General features: G+C 43.1%; 1 protein-coding gene across 9 annotated transcripts in view; it reads right to left on the bottom strand.

Moving 5' to 3' along the window:
* The window catches only part of MCPH1 (microcephalin 1), a 219,786-nt gene that overhangs the window by 136,456 nt on the left and 65,569 nt on the right, over positions 1-17,761 (bottom strand). For all 9 annotated transcript variants that reach the window (XM_021075799.1, XM_021075801.1, XM_021075806.1 and 6 more), the window contains one exon: positions 16,553-16,715. In XM_021075799.1, coding sequence (XP_020931458.1) covers positions 16,553-16,715 — 163 coding nt within the window. The remainder of the gene's footprint in view (positions 1-16,552; positions 16,716-17,761) is intronic.

Raw genomic sequence — 17,761 nt, 5'->3', positions numbered from 1 at the left:
AATATCAGAAGGATATTTTAGGAGTGAGACTCTGGGCTGGGAAACAACCCAGCAGGGAGTGCCATTTTCTATTAGAGGCCTCATAAATTATATTTGATTCTAAAAGCATTTCATTTGCAGTAATTTTACACTTAAAAAAGAGTTGCCAGGCAAAAAAAAAAAAAAAAAGAAAAAGAAAAAAGGAGTTCCCGTCATGGCTCAGCGGTTAATGAATCCGACTAGGAACAATGAGGTTTCAGGTTCCATCCCTGGCCTTGCTCAGAGGGTTAAGGATCTGGGCATTGCCACGAGCTGTGGTGTAGGTCACAGATGCGACTTGGATCCTGAGTTGCTGTGGCTCTGATGTAGGCCGGAGGCTACAGGTCTGATTAGACCCCTAGCCTGGAACCTCCATATGCCATGAGTGAAGCCCAAGAAAAGGCAAAAAGAAAAAAAAGAGTTGCCAAAACAGTACAGCATTCCTATTTTCACCCAGATTCCTCTATTGTGTGCCTCTCCAACTTAGTGCTTCTCTTTCAAAAGGGCTCTGCCCCTAGAACCAGCTCATCAATCTATAAAAACATCCTGCTGGACTTGCAACTGGAACTGAGCTGATTCTATAGATGAAAACGGGGAGAACTGGCAGCTTAAAAATATTGAGTTTCCCAATTTATGAACATATTATCTCTTTCCTTTTACTTAGGTCTTTTTAAGAGCTTGGTAGTTTTCAGCACACAGATTGTGCAAATATTTTGTCAGATTTAAAGTTAAATATTTCAACTTCTGGGGTTGCTAATATAAACAGCATTTTAAAAAATTATAATTTCAGATGTTCTCTGCTACTATTCAGTAATATAACCAAATTTTGTATATTGATCTTGTAACCTGTAACCTTGCTTAACTCAACTTACTAGCTGTAGGAGCTTTTCTGTAGACCTGTTGATATTTTCTACATAGATAATCATGTCTTATGTGAATAGACAGTTTTATTTTTTCCTTTCCCAATCTGTATGCCTATTTTTTTCTTACCTTATTGCACTGGCTAGAACTTCCAATACAATGCAGAAGAGGAACACTGAGAGCATTAAAGTTGCTCTCACAACTTTGTGAGACAGATTAATTTGGTTTATTATAATAGCATAAACCCAAATTGTTCTTGTATATAAATTAATGTATCTGTGGAAAGCATAAGGTTTTGTTTGCTTTAAGTAAAAAAGTATCCACTGTTATTTAGTATTGGTGCTGGCTAGTTGTCACAAGCTTTTATTAAGTGCTTCAACTTGCTATTCCCCAGAGAATAATTTGAAAATTCTAAAGGACCAAAAGAACTCTAGCCCAGGATTAGCAAATGCCACTTTCTGGACCAGAATCAATCAAATTAATTTTTTCATTAACATTCACCTTAATTTCTTAATGTTTTCTTAATTGCCTAAGAAATTTTCTTTAGCAGTCTTAAAAATTGATTCACAGCATATTTAATAAGCAAAAAACAGTAAACAAGGTACCCTTAATTTTTGACTTCTCAAAGAAAAAGTTAAAGAGAGGGAAAACAGGAGTTCTTGTCATGGCTCAGTGGAAATGAATCTGACTAGCATCCATGAGGACGAAGATTCGACCTCAGTGGGTTAAGGATCCAGCGTTGCCATTAGCTGTGGTGCTTGGTTCAGATCCTATGTTGCTGTGGCTGTGGTGTAGGCCGGCTGTAGTGTAGGCCAGTAGGCAACCCCTATCCTGGGAACCTCCATATGCTGCGAGTATGGCCCTAAAAAGATTTTTTGAAAAAGAGAGCGACAGAGAGGGAAAACAGCAGTTATTTCAGTGTGTAAGTGATGTCAGAAGGCTAGGATGAGAGGAAAAGCAAGGGACTGTAGGTTGCACTTGAAAAGCTGAATGACTCCAGATGATGATGATGATTCACTATCAGTATGAATAATTACAACTGGAAGAGGGAGCTCATTTAACTTACTTGAAAGCATTACTAATTGTGTTGAAAACATTAACATTCATAATGTCTTACTGTAATTGTGGTATTGCTCACTCCAAGTTTCTGAATAGCCAGGCTAATCAATCATTGTTTTTAACTTATCTATCGTATATAACTGTTAAATTCAACTTCAATTCCAGTCCTAAGAATACTAATGATAATATAGCAACTAAAGGAAACAAAGGGGAAAGGAGGGCTTCTTTGTGGGATAAGTCAACAGTATTCTTTGCATACAAAAGACTTCATATTGTATAAAACGCTAAACTGAGTAATTTAAATTCGAATCTGATGGTTAGAAGTTTGTGCCACAAAACTGTCATACAGAAATCTGGTTAATTCCAAACAGTTCAAAAGTACATGTTATTCTCTAATCACTGAAGAGAGACTGGGCTTGTCTTAATCACTCTGCCCTTCTGTCCTTCCTCACACCCACTTCAGTAAAAAACTTGGCTGTAAGATTCTGTGAAGGCATAGAAACATACACTCAGCATTTGCAAACGTCTTCTTCCCTATCCAAGAGTAACAAAAAATGGCCACCACTAATTTTTTTACTGTTTTAAGCTAACAATAAAATTATAAAAATAAAATTATATTTTTCTCATCAGATTTTATAGATTCTTTGCCTTAGTTATGACAGTAATTGATTTTCTCAAACAACAAAACCTTAACAGAAATTGCTACTAGGTACACTGCTTTGACTTCTTCTAGAATAACAATTTTTGTGTTTCTTCCACAATTGGGATACAGAACCTTAGGCAACTGGGTTAAACCAATGTCCATCTCTTTAGACAAGAAGTAAGTTAGTTAACCTCTTTGTCATATGAAAACATTATGTATCATTATAGATTATGAAAGTATTCATAGTTAATGAAATTGTGGCAATAAAGTTATTTCTAGGTTAAGTTTTAGAAGAGAAAATTGAGGCTATCAATAGCATAACTTGTAATAACCATATAATAGGATGCTTATGTCCTAAACACTTTGGAGCCAGAAAGCAGAGGAGGTCTGGTCTTCCAGAAAGACCAACTTGAACTGGCAAAATTTCAAGGCAACAATATTTGTTCCAAAGTAAGTATTTCCAACACATCTCAAACATCAAGAAATGCTTTCTATAATGCCATTAAGTCATTTAAAAAATACAAACCTATTCAGTAGTCTGCCTCAATGAGGTAATTTTCCATGTGATTTTAAAAACTTGAGGTGAAATTCACATAATACACAATTACGCATTTTAAAGTGTACATCTCAGTGGCGTTTAGTGTATTCACAATGTTATGCAACCACTGCCTCTTCCTACTTTTGAAACTTTTGAATCAGCCCAGGAATACACCCTGTACCCACGCAGTAATTATTCCTTGTTTTCCTCCCCACGCCACTCCTGGCAATACTGATCCACCTTCTGTGTGAGGATTTTCCTGTTCCAGATATAGCACGTGACCAGCAACCCTGCCATGTGTGACCTTTGGTCTCTTTCACTTGGCATTGTGTTTTCAAGGTTCACACAGGTTATGATTTGAATGAAGACTAGTGATAGGTGTCAAAAAAATGCCTGCTGGGAGTTCCCATTGTGGCGCAGTGGTTAACGAATCCGACTAGGAACCATGAGGTTGCGGGTTCGATCCTTGCCCTTGCTCAGTGGGTCAAGGTTCCGGCGTTGCCGTGAGCTGTGGTGTAGGTCGCAGACGCGGCTTGGATCCTGCGTTGCTGTGGCTCTGGCGTATGCTGGCGGCTACAGCTCCGATTAGACCCCTAACCCGGGAACCTCCATATGCCGCAGGAGCGGTTCAAGAGATGGCAAAAAGACAAAAACAAAACAAAAAAAAAACAAACAAAAACAAAACAAAACAAAATGCCTGCTTAATACTATCGGTGATTAATGTTTGCTGAGAGCTCACTGGTCACGCACCACCTTACCCGTCACGAAGCTCAGCAGTGGCAATGTTAGTGTTACAGTCCATGCTCTAATCCCTGAATCTTTTAAAAACACACAAGGGGGGGTGTGCAGTAACAGACCGAACATATCAATGTTTAAGGCAACAAAAGATAAAAGTATTCTTGAGGCTATTTCTGGAAGTAGATGCCAGAAAGTACATGGGCTAGAATGGAGGAAAGGCTGAATTCAACTCAACCTTCACCACTTTCAAGCACTGGGACTGGGAAAATTTATTAAAAGTGTTCCAGTCTCAGTTTCCACAAAGGACTATTACACTGACAAACTGAGTGCAGGTAAGTCTCCTGACAGGATAGCCCTACATCTTTTAACTTTCCTGTGTGACCAACATCCTCTGCAATCAGCACCACTTCTACCCTCAGACACATTTGTTGGGCATGGCCCCTCCCCGTGACCACCAGCCCACACATCACCTGGGAGTTGAGAGTGAATGAGGAAGCCTGAGACCCAGATACACGGAGTCAGAATCAGTACTTTAACAAGACCCCCAAGTGATTCATATGTTATTCAGGTTTAAAAAGCACTGCTCCAGCTGTCTCCAAAAAAGGGGGGAGGGGGCAGGAAACTAAAAACTTAACACAACCTATTTAACCAAGACAGAAAAAATAAGCAATAAAGTACTAAAAATAAGTAGTTAAGATTCTTTTCCCTTTTTAAGAGATATTAACTGACAGAGACTAAATACCAGATGGTAAGAGGAAAAAAGAAGCTACATGTTGATATGTACTTGAACATTCTGACAAAAAAGTTTGGCTGTATCATATGCAGGCATTCAAGTTAGATTTATTCTGCTTATATTTTACCCAATCTTTTCCAGGCTGCAAAAATGCAAATGGATTATTCTTGGATTTTCAAGCTTCACTGCACACGATTAGCTACTTTTTACATATTGCTAAGTAGAGACCAGGGTGACCCGGCCTTTCACCAGTGTACTTAAATGTGGAGTCCAAACATCTTTATAAATAACACAAGCTCTACTTTTCTTATCAAAATGAAAACAAAGAAATAAATATAACACATTCCAATGTAACTTAAATAAATAGCAGAAACATCACTTTGCTGTATGAAAACAAAGTAGAAATTATTATTACCATCATAGACAATAAACCAAATATTATGGCTACTAAGAGCAATCACTGTTTTTGTTCTTTCCATGAATTTGAGTTATAAAGATTTTTTCTTAAATGAGCATCAGGTCATCTTATTTTCATGAATTTTAACAAGAAACACATGAACTACATGGGTACTTTTGTAATTTATAATGATGTACAATATTTTTTCTTAAATGAGCATCAGGTCATCTTATTTTCATGAATTTTAACAAGAAACACATGAACTACATGGGTACTTTTGTAATTTATAATGATGTACAATATTTTTATATGACATTTTTATCTCATCAGAGGCAAGAAGAAATTCTGAGATTTTTAAAAGAAATGGCAGTATGTTTGGTCATCCATCTTCTCACTCATTCATTCAACTAGAAAGCGTTGTGTCTCATGGCCCACCCTGAGTCCTGGGCCACGTACTTATGTAAAGACAGGCGCAGCCTCTGCCCTTGGAGAGCCTGCAATCACTACATAATCAGTGTCTGCCAAGATGGTGCTGCTTTAATGTTTGAAACAGTTTCTGTACTGCTGAAGGCCCTTGTGCCAAGGATGGTATGGCTGTCTTGATACAAGTTTTACTACCAGAAGTATTGTTTGCAATTTGACAACTGAAATAGTTCTATTTCCAAAAGGTGTTCCCGGAATACCAGAAATGCCTAAAAGGAAAAAAGTCCTATGCATAAGATAAATGCTCAAGGACAAAGCACTTTGTCCTGCCCCACAGCCAGAGATGCTACAACCACTTTGTGTGTCAAGGCTAACATCTCTAGTCTGTGAACTCCATGAGCACCACCAGGGTTGACAAATCACTAGGTTATGCAGAGCTTTCATATTCAAGCCGAGGATATTTGCTCTTGCCAAAGAATAAGGACCAATTCAAAAAAACTAAGAAATAGGTCTACCACGCAGCTGAGGCAAGCTGTTATTTCAGTTGACAAGATCACTTTCAGTTACACATTTCTTACTCTCTGGTACACAGAGGTTTTTCTGTAGAGAACCTTTCAGAGCAATGAATTTTAGAAATGCATTGTGTGGCTCATACATACGAGTATCAGGTAGCAAAATGTTAATTATAGTTTGAAAAACAGTTTTTGAAACCCAGTATTTCTTATATCGGCTCTCTTCAAAAATCTAACATTCTCAATGAAGCACAATTCACAGAGTGCAACATGTGCAGAGATGAGCAGAGCTCAGGTACAATGTTCTGTGGCAACCTATTCTAACTCAGGAATAGAGCTTAGAAACCTAAAGAATGGACAGTCAGCAGTATCCCCAAGGTCACTGAAAGGTATCTTATTTTCAAAAAGCTCCAGAGAATGAAAATGCATGGTCGCATCTTCTGATGAGAACCTGAAGGTAAGATAACCTGTGCTTTTGTTGAAAGCGAGAACTGCTTCATTGAGATGCCAGAGACAGAGGTGAAAGTTAGGACTCAAGAGAAAGTTTCAAAGGTTAAATAATAAAGATGTACCCTAATGTACTTGAAATTTTTTCTAAAAATGAGCTTTATTTGTGAGTCAGTTCTGCATGGACTAAGCTGAAGTCTGAGATTCTTAAGCATAAATCGAGGAAGAGATAAGTTTAGCAAACTTAACAGCTGGCATTTCTATCAGTTGTCCCAAGTCAAACAGAACAAAACAGAAACTGAAACGCCTGAAGGCCGTATTTTGAAAAGGATGGGCAGCAACAAGCATCAAATAAGCAGAATCACTCAGACTCCTCGTTTGCAGCCTTGGGCATGTACAATGTTTGCCAAATACAGTAACTTCCCCTGATGAGCCAACAGGTTCAGGTGCTTCATCAGACTGCTCCCAACTCATGCTAACAAAACCAAACTCTAAGCCCCAGGAAAACCATCCTTCGACTTGCTGCCCTGTCCAGATACTGAGGGACGCAGACAGTTCTGCACTCACTGTTTCTACTTCCTTACCTACTATCAACTCTTCAACCCACCTCATCATTAAACTTGACACGCCAAAGGTCTCTGACCACATCCATCTGGTCAAACCCAACAGTCATTCCTCTGTCCTCATCTTGTTTACCTTTCACCGAAATTCAACCCAGCCAAACACACTCTCCTTCCAGAGGGAGGGTCCTCTGTGACTGAGCATCAACCCTCCAGGGCTCAGTCCTAAACTCCAGGACTTCTCCCTTCATTCTGCACTCACTCCCCAGGTACCAAGATCTGAACACCACCTACATGCTAATGGTTCCCCAAAGGAGATCTAACCTGTCTTAAGTTTTGCCCTGAATAAACAAATAAACAATGAATTATGGAAAATATAATTTGAAATGCACATTCTATATAACTTGATGTGATATGTTTATGTGGTTGTTTAATAGACACCCTGTATGTATAAACCAGAATTTTGTACCTGCAAACATCTCTCTCCCTCAATGTTCCCATCTCAGTCAGTACCTAGCACAGCCACCTCCTCTATAGAATTTTGACCATTTACAGGTGCTCAGGTGAAATAATTTAGGCAGGAGGCATCTCGACTGCTCTATCTGCACATACCACATTATCTAATCCTGTCAGCCCTTCCTAAAACGTGCACCAATCTGACCCTGGTCACGGCCCACTAGAACTTCTCACCCAGATGATCTGCCTCCTTCCAGACCCTCTGCTTCTGCTCTGCCTACTGCAATCCACTCCATGCTCCAGGGAAAGGTCCTGGTGGCTCCCCAAGCTCCTGTCCTCACGCCCCGGCTTCTTCACCCTGGGCTTTCTCTCCTGAAGCCTTAGCCCTGAGACCCCAGTGCTAGCTCTTCCATTCCAGGTGTGTTAAGCAGATTCTGTCTATGCACCCTTGACAGCTGAAGAACCAATTATTAATGTAAAGTGATGAATTCTAAAATGATGGTGAAACTTCATTCATAACCCCATCAATGGCTGCCTTCCAGGTGACTTCATGGCCTCCTCACTCTGAAAACAACTTTCAGTCCTTAAACTCCACCCCCAGTCACTCTGAGGTGGCAATTACAGTCCTGCTCATGCATCTTTTCCAATGTTCTCATGAAGAGCAAGGCTAAAGCCCTTATTTTCTAAGTGAACCGCTTTTTCCTATCTGTCCTCAGTCTTGAGATTATGGAGCTGGGAAAGCACCACCCCTGTCTGGCCAGGATGAGCAGAAGGACGGTGGGGGTGGAGGATACAGACTCACCCACTACTCCTGTGGCCCCCGGGGTCATCAGCTTCATGAGGGGTGGCAAAGAAGAAGCCTGGCAGTTCCAGGATCCATCTCCAGGAAGTGGAGCAGAGAAGACAGGCTCGCTCTGTCCACAAACAGAATCCATGACTCAAATAACACAAAACTTTCAACTAGGTGACACTTCACAGCCAGTGCCTCAGGATAATATCTTTATAGGGACTGTTTCCAACAGTCACATCCAAGTCAGATGAGCTTTAGCCTAGTGTCTCCACCACTAAACAGTACTGTTTCTTATCTCACAGGGCCCTTGAGATTGTAGATGTGAAAACATTTTCTAATATATAAGTACTTTATCGAAGTATAATCTGTGGCAGAGTAAAAATAACTTTAGAATCAAGCCAAAGAAGGTCCAAACACCCCAGCTGCAGATCTTGTGTCATCAACATTTAGCACATGGTTGCAGCCAGTGGATGTTTGCTAGACGACTTAACAGCTCAAAAATCCTGGTGACAAGTGTGGTATATAAAGTACATTCTGTCTAAAAATTATTCAAAGTTAATCTGTCAATCTAAGGCTTAAAAATAGAAGAGAGAAAGTGGTTTTGAGAAGATTCCCTTCAAATAGCTTCAGGGAGGCAGTGTGGGCTAGACCATCAGGGAGAGCCCGGGACTCCAGGCCGGCTCTGCCACTGGCCGCAAGTTCAGGAGAATGACTAAGCACTCTTCAGAGTGCCACGAGAGGCACGGGCAGCAGGGGCACTCTCAACTCAGAAATCTGATTCCCTGCTCATGCCCACAACACGCCTCTTATCAAACTCATTGCTTGCTGAGTTCCACATAGGAACACTGAGCCGAGCCACATGATTTCAAGACAGCTGGCCCACTGTGACATCATTTTTTGCTTTATGAAGCACTTGATTATAAAGTATTTTTCTGTTCCCCTGTTCAGAGTGAACTGCCTGGAAATGTGGCTAACTAACCAATTTAGCCTCTTTGCCCTGTATTTGCCTTTACAACCAATTTATTTTAAAACGCTATATCCAGCCTTTAAGCAAAAGTGGTCAGAGTCAATACTTTTTAACCTAAATACAGGCTGAGTCACTCCTCACCACTCTGCATGTCTCTGAAAGGGGGACAGAGCCACAGGGAGTGGGAGCCAGCAGGGAGAAGAGGTCATGGGCCATTCCATTCCCTGAGCAGAGGTGGGGTATAGGCAGAGCAGAATTGCAGGTGAGTCAGGAAGGGTATAGGAAACACTAAACACGTGCAAGTGAGAAGATGGGAAGAATTTTAGTGGCACCATCCTTAATAAAATGTAACAAGAAATCTTCAGTCTAAAGGGACATTTTGGTCGAATGGATTTCTCTGTTTTTCTGTTGTATTACTTCCCATCTCTGGTGAAGAGGACACAGTCCAAATTTCTATGTTTCTGACAGACAATTCGGTCACAGAGCAGGAAAAACACAAGTTTTTCTCTTTGATGAAAACAGCAGCATTAACGATGGAAGTAGGAACTGCTGCAAACAAGTAGAAACTAAAAACAAAGTTGTTTATTTTTTTTTTAAAGATTAAGTAAAAATTCAGTTTGAATTTTGTTATAAAATCACCATAATTTTTTGGATATGACTAACGGGGCCACATACAACCATCTAATTTTAAAGAGCTGCTAGAACTCTCCTTTACAAAAAATTTCCAAAGAATACCACACAAACCCTGAAATAAAAACATTCCCAGTGATGTTTTTCTTGGAGGCGAGTCCATGGTGCTCGCCAAAAGGAATATTTTAAGAATCCCCCAAATTGCACTGGGGACAAGGAAAAAGGAGGCGGGCCACAGAGAGAGCCATTCCTTCTTCACAAAGACAATGAGATCCTTCAAGTGTGTGTACGGACTCTGCAAACTTTAACCCCCAAAATGCAGCCTGCGAAGCTCCTGCCCAAAGTCATGTAACAAGATGTAGGTGAGCGTGTACTAAGCTTTAGAAATGATCTCGTGTAGCTTTTAAATGGCAGGGGAGGCTTTTGTCTCCCAAGAGTTGATCATGTTTGTCCGATTGAATTTCTTTAGAAAATTAAAGAAGGAGGCCATTCAAGAAGCAGCAGTTACCTCTGTCTTATTTAAGATGGAGCAGAACGAATTTCTATACTTATTTTTCTTAAGGCAAAAATCTATTAACATCGAGGAACATGTTAACACCCACAAAAGGCAACATTTGAGTCATCACAATTCCACAAACAGGCATTTTTCCTTAAGCCATAGTGTATTCTGTGCTTTTTGAGTTCCCAGGGGTTGGTGTGCTTTTAATGAAGAATGAAGTTGGGCACTGCTGGTAAGCTGTTTTCAGAAATATACAAATCCCAAAACTATTCTTAAAATCTGAGAAAGAGCACTTGGACTTAGAGTATTCTCATGGTTCTGGACATAGTGAAAATCTATGGAAATCAGTACCACAGTGGCTTTAGAAGTGGTGTTTCATGAGTTCTCATTGTGGCACAGCGGAAACAAATCCAACTAGTATCCATGAGGATGTGGGTTCCATCCCTGGCTTTGATCAGTGGGCAGGGGATCCAGTGTTGCCATGAGTTGTGGTGTAGGTCGCAGACACGACTCAGATCCCCCACTGCTGTGGCTCCAATTCGATCCCTAGCCTGGGAACTTCCATATACCTTGGGTGGGGCCCTAAAAAGCAAAAAAAAAAAAAAAAAGAAAGAAAGAAAAAAGAAAAAAAAGAAGTGGTGTTGTTTCAAATATATTGAAGTCCTCTAGGTAAAGAAAGAGCATCTTCTCAGGTCCCTTAAAGGAGGGATGTGGGCACCCACCCCTTCTGCTGTCCACCCCAATGTACCCCTTCCTCCCTGAAGGTCATGCAGACTCCACAGGGCCTCCTCCCCAGTGAGTGCTAACAATGCCGATGAGCTTTTGCAGGCATTCCCCAGGACTGCCGTGGACTGCATGCATCCATGCAGGGGTGTTCACTGGTCCAGAGCAAAAGTGTCTTTTCCATGTTAGGGTTAAGGCATAATTTCCGTATATAAAACGACGGGGCCAGGATGTAGGAATTGACTTTTATGGCTCTTGTGGGGCATTAATGAGTTATTTCTGTTGTAAGGCTAACATTCTAAGTTCTTACTTTTCTCCAGCCCTTGTTGGAAGCACTGTTTAACTCTTAGCTGTCACTTGATCCTCTGAAGGACATCCTGTCACTGGGTCCCTTTCACAAAGGAGAAGCTGCAGCTCAGTGAGGCAGAGGCTGCCTGGCTGGAATGTTCTCAGCAGCACCTAGGCAGCTCAGTGCAGTCTATTCCTGTTTATGTGGGGATAGAGGTCAACTTTAAATGCCCAAATCTGGGGGCAGCCATTCAATTATCCTTTACTAAATTATTTTTTCAATGTTTCACTTTATCATCTTATTGATAAAACACTGCAGGCCTGGGTATTGTTACAGTTTTATGGGTCTTCCTCTACTCCAAAATAATGTAAATGCACTCCCAATTCAGATGCTGTAAATGATGCTAATAATACAATGGGAATATATAGGAACCTCTAAACTGAGCAAGTGTATATGGATTTACATGTGTGTATGGAGGTGTGTTTTCAGTACAATCACTTAAATGCTTTTTCAATCCATCCTTTCTCTCTGAACAGCGAGCTGTTGATTCCTACCTTCTTAGTGGAAGGCCTGGGATGTGTGAGATACCAGACAAATAAATACATGAAGTTGTATCTTTCCGAAGCAGCTGTGCCATAACAAGGGCCAAATACATCAGAATTGGAGGTGGCTGCTTTACCACGATTTGAAATCACTACACTGTTCATAAAATGTGCTACTGTCTGGCTCGTGCACCAACAGCTCCACCTCAGTCCTGCTTCCTGCCCTGGGGTCTGCAGCTGCCCAACCCCACCCCTCGGGGCAGCCTCTCAGGGACAGCACTGTCCAGTGAGTGTGCATCAGGAAGGAACGTGAACAGATTCAGGACAGTGGGAGGCTCAGGGCCACCTACTCTGTTCTCTCTGTGAGCATTTCCTCTTAGCTTTTCCTCAATGTTCTCTGTTTCTGGATGGTCTTTCTTCTTGTTTAGTGACCAAAGTCTGTTCTGAAGACTAGATTAAGGCCTGGGCAGGGTTCCCCCTGGCGCTCCTTGGCTTGCAGACACAAGACTCCAAGCTTTGCCTCATCACAAGGGCTTCCACCCCCTCTGTCGTTCTAAGCTTTTTGAAAGCTGACCCTTGTAGAATTCAAATCAATTAAGTCATCAGCCGGGGCCACAAAAAACTGTGTCATATGGCCCTTATGGAATTAATGCATTTGAGCTTGTGGGACCAGGCAGAATAATGGCTCCCTAAGCTGTTCACAGGCAGGTACCCAGGATCTCTGTGCATGTTACCTTCCACTGTGACAGGGGCTTTACAGCTGCAATGAAGGACCTTGAGACAGGGAGATACCCTGACTATCCAGCCGGGTTCAATTCTCATTGAGGGTCCTAACCAGTGAAAGATAGGGGCAGTAAGTCAGAGACGTGACAGTAGGAGCAGATGTCAGAGTGACAAGACCAGTGGAAGGGGCTGCCAGCCAAGGGATGCAGGCAGCCTCTAGAAGCTGGAAAGGTCAGGAAACAAAATTTCTCCTAGAGGATCGGAAGGAACAGAGACTTGAAAAACACCTGGATGTGAGCATAGGGAGACCTATTCTGGACTAATGACCTCTGAAACTGTAAGAAAATAAACCTGTTGCTCTTAAGCCTCTAAATTTGTCATAACTTGTTACAGCGGTCAGAGGAAGCAAACATAGCACATGGACCCTGAAGCAGAAGCAATTATTCAAGGTGACACTACCTTGTGCCTCTTTAGGAAAACTGCCTCTGGCTGAGTGGGCTAACTACCTGGCCAGGGCCCCATGGGTGACAAGGGGGCACTTGGTGCTCAGCTGGTGGAGCCAGAGGGAACAGAGGCTGCTGTGTCAAAGGGCAGGACAGCTCACATCAGAGATGCATGCATGCACTTGGCTGCAAGTGCATGCTACCAACATGCATTTGGCCCTGTACCTAAGAACTCTCTGAACCAAGGTCATGAGGATGTTTACCCTCTGTTTACTTCTGTAAAATGGTAGTTTTATCATTTTACATTTTTGTCTGTGATCCATTGTGGGGGAAGTTCTGTGCACAGTGGGATGTTACAGGTTCATTTTTTTGCATAGAGATGTCCAGCTGCACCAGCACCATTTGTTGAAAAGACTGTCCTTTCTTCCTTGAATGGCCCTCGCACATTTGCCAGAACCCATAGCCTGCTGGCCTGGGTCTACTTCTGGAATGGCCCTTGCATGTTTGTTGGAATCTGTGGCCACAATGGCCTGGGTCTACTGGAGAGAACGTGATGGCAGCTGGCCGTCCACCCTCCTCCTAGGGTGCCCTGGCCTCTGTGGACCCTCTGCAGGATGCCTGGACAGGTCTGTGCTCTGGGGCCTGGTCCTTTGCTGGTCTTCTGCCTGTCCCTGTGCACCCAGGCCACTTCTCCCCATTTCTGACCTACAACAGGTGAGGATGGCAGAGCCCCACACGCACGGCTGGAGGGAGGCCCTGTGGCCAGTGGAGGAAGAGACATCCAAGGACAGTGCCACCTCTGCAGCTGGTGAGTGGACTCAGTCTGCCAACCCCTTTACCACAGTCCCACATCCGTCCAGCTTAGGCTGCAGAAGGGCAGGTTTAAGGACCTGCTCTCCCCTAAATCTCTCTGTTTCTCATAATTGGAGAAGAGCACCCAGCTCCCTGCACACCTCCTGCTCCCAAACAGGACAAACATCTTCCTACAGCCCCTGAAGTTGGTCACCATCAGGCCGGGAGCCTGGGCCAAGGCTGAACCACACAGGAAACTGGGTCAGTAGCTGAGAGTGGCAGGTTTGCACTGCCCGGGGCCCTAGATGGGTTGCATCCTGCCCGCACAGGATGAGCTGAGGCTCACTCCCCACTCTGGAAAGCGGAGTGGGGAAGAAAGAGCAGGGATGGCTGGAACCCATGGGGGCTGCCCCTGCTCTGCACGGGTAAGAGCGGGGTTGGCGAGGGTGGGGGGTGGGGGGAAGGCTCAGAGGGGAGTCCCAGTGTCCTCTTCCTTGAGGAGGACTTACTCAGGACCTCACCTGGAGGGGCCAGGAGAAGGAAAGGACGGGGCACGGGAAGGAGGTGTAGGAGACCCCTGGGCAGAGGACCAGTGGTGTTTCCTCTACTCCACTTCTCCCCACTGGCGCACAAAGAGCAGCCAACCCCTGGCAGGCAAAGCCTTCTCCTCTGTCTGGCCTGTCTCTAACCTGATCATGTTCTCTACCTGTCAGGCCAGGTAAACTGGGTACCCGTCTCAGAGGCTCCCTCACCCCCCTGCTCAGACCTCCCAGCCCCTGTTCCATCACCTTCCAGGTGAGGGAAGAAGCCCCCACCCAGGAGCCAGGGCTGAGGGTGAAGCCTCCAGCGCTGCACTTCTCTGTCAGCTACGCTGCTCCTTTTTCTCCATGCACACGTCTTGGACTCAGCTTGTCCATATTGTCAAAAGATTCTCCTGTGACCTTGAGTGGGACTGTGTTATTACTGATGATCTATCACCACTGTAGATCATTCTGAGAAAGAGTGATAGTTTAACGATATTTGTTTTCCAGTCCATGTACAGAGTATGTCTCTACTGTTTTAAATCAGTGTTTTGTGGTTTTCAGTACATGGATTCTGCCAGTGTAGGATACTTGCACATACTTTTATGTTAGATTTACATGTAAATGTGTCAATGTTGACCTATTACTGTATCCTTGTATCCTGACAATTTGCTGAGCTCATTATTAGTTCTGAGAGCTTTTTGGTACATTTCTTGCAATTGTCTACATAGGTGACCATGTTGTCTAAGAACAGAGGTAGTTTAACCTCTTCCCTTCTAACCCAAATGCCTTTTATTTTGTTTTCCTGCCTTATTACACTTACACTTAATCCATTCACTTATGTCACTGAGTGCAAGCCTCCTCCCTCAGGGCAGGGGAGTTCTGTGCGTGCACAAGTTCATTAAATAGCTTGCCTTACTTCCTGCCTTGCTCACAGACACTGGCTAATCCCACAGAGAGTGGTTCATTCCACATATGGCTTCCAGAACTTAAACTTGCGCTTGGTTCCATTTCCACATGTGGTTAGTGGGAGAACATTGGAAGTATGCAGAGCAGAAACACAGGGACATCCAGGCAGCGGTCTCACGTTGGCCTGGCAGCTGTAATGCCACCCTGATGTCTGACCTTGCTGTGGGCTCTACGTTCCAGAACAGGCAGGGTACAGAATCAAGTACAGCTATGTGTCCCCATGAAAGACAAAGGACCTCTTTTCATCTGATATCAGGGAGGGAAGAGGTGACTGATAGAGAGAAAGAGACCATGTGAACTGGAGAGAAAGCAAACCAGATCTTCGTTCACAGAAGCTGGAGTCATTCATGATGTTTCAAGCAAATAAATGTGGAGCAGTACTAATACATAATTAGGTCAGGTAACCCCCAATTGCCACCTATACAAAAGGACTTTTGGGGGTAATCTCACCTTTTTCCATTTCATGACTCTAAATACTAATGTCCTAAACCTCTTGTACCAGAGAGATGCAGGGTTAAACCATGACATAGAAAAAAGACCAATGCTGTTCTTAAAAATACATCTGTAGGCTTTTTTTTTTTTTTTTTGCATATTATAATTCTACCAGTTTACATTAACACAGTATTAATATAATACATGCTTGGGGGAAGTGGAGGGTGTATGGATACTTGGATGCAAAATAGTAATGCAAGTAACAAATGATGCTATCCTCCTCACAGCAATGCTTTGGAGTGACCACAGGTTGGGGGCCAAAGTAAAAATAGCAAGAGTAACAAACAATTTCAATTTCAAGTATAATGAAAACAATGATTTTTTAAAAATCCTACATATAATGCACAGAAATAAGGGCAAGTAATGTTACAGATAGATATGCATAAGATAAAACATATCCAAATGGGATTAAATGAACATGTTTCTTCCTAAGTAAATCCATCTGTAAAAACAATCACTGAATTCTTTTGGTTTTTTAAACCATCACTAACATAGGTCACATTATTTCTCGGTCAAAACACAGAAGAAAGTGCATTTGACTGTGAGAACACGCATTTGGTGTTTTCAGCCCAAGCTGCTCTGGTCTTATGTCTGGAAGGCTACCTGCCCGCCCTCCTGGGGACCATCGTGGCTGAAGGTGAGGAGCCCCAGAGACAGTGTGACTGACAAGGTTCAGCCCACGGATTAACACGGAACTAGGGCCAGCACTCGGCATGACCAAACCTGTCTAACTCCGTGTTTCAGGATGAGTAACCCGGATGTGTGTCTTGCTGCCACAGCTGCTTACCCACTCAAAGGAGAGGACCCAGCAGCCTCGCGCAATTCCCAGCAGCACGTTGAGGGTGCGCCGGGGCTTCCCCGCCAGCACATGCGTGGTGGTGCCACACACTTCTTGGGCCAAGGAGAAGCCCTTCAGTTTATTCATCACCTGGGTGACGATGTTCTGCTTTCTGTCAAAAAGGGGGGAAAAAAATCAATGCAATGGATGTGTTTCCTATGCATGAATACCAAGGTGATTACAGTGAATTAAAAAAAAAACAAAAAACTAGAAAACATTCTACATTGATTTTGGCTATGGGGCTGTTGTTTTCCTTGTAATCAATGACTTGAAATTCAGGGAAATGACAACTTTCAGATCTCACCTACAGCCGCTTATTCTAATGGCTGAGAAAACGTAGCCACCCCCACCGGCCAGGTGGGAACAGCCAGCATCCCACCTCAGACCTCCAACGTCGGCCAGTGCGCTCCTCACCCGGCAACCTTTTCACTTCCGAGTCTTGTTTGAACCAGTTTGTGCATGGTCAGGACCAAGCTTCTAACTTAATTAATTTTGAAAATACAACATTTGTTGAGAGGTCAAACACTTAAGTTTTCTACCAAGTGGGGGGACAAAGGTCCTTTTTATTAAATCATCAGATCAAATCTCAGGGCAAATTTCACAGAGGCTTCTTATTTTCACCAAGGTCACCCCTGTTTAATCTTCTGGTCTGTCATTCCTAATGCCTTAAATAGCCTTTTCTCTTTTTAAATATTCTTCCTCTCTAACAACCTTCCCAAGTAACTCTCCACTCTTCCCCTTTTCCCTCTACCAGCACCTTCCATGCCCTTAGTTCTGAGACACTGCTTTTCCCTTTCTCCTCCAGCACATTTTGAAATCCCTGATGAAATGCAAATAATATGGAGGCTTTCTGAGCCACAGGATGACGGACACAGTGAGTTAAGAGATCAGCTTCTCTCCTCTCCAAAAGTCCTATTCCACAGGGAAGGAGGCAGTTTTGCACATGCTTGTGCAGAGTCTCTGACAACCCCCACCCTGTCCCTTTCATGGCATGTCTTAGTTTCATCTCCAGTGATCTTCGGTTTGCCAGTCACAAGACCCATTTCTTCACTTGTGAAATGAAAGGCTTGACCTCGACCCTGGTGTGAAGTTCTCAGAGATCCCCAGGGTACAGAAGATAAATGGGTCAAGACCGGACCCCATCACCACTCAACCAGA

The sequence above is a fragment of the Sus scrofa genome, chromosome 15 (assembly GCF_000003025.6).
Source record: "Sus scrofa isolate TJ Tabasco breed Duroc chromosome 15, Sscrofa11.1, whole genome shotgun sequence".
NCBI lineage: Eukaryota > Metazoa > Chordata > Mammalia > Artiodactyla > Suidae > Sus > Sus scrofa.
This window is presented reverse-complemented; position numbering and strand designations above follow the sequence as displayed.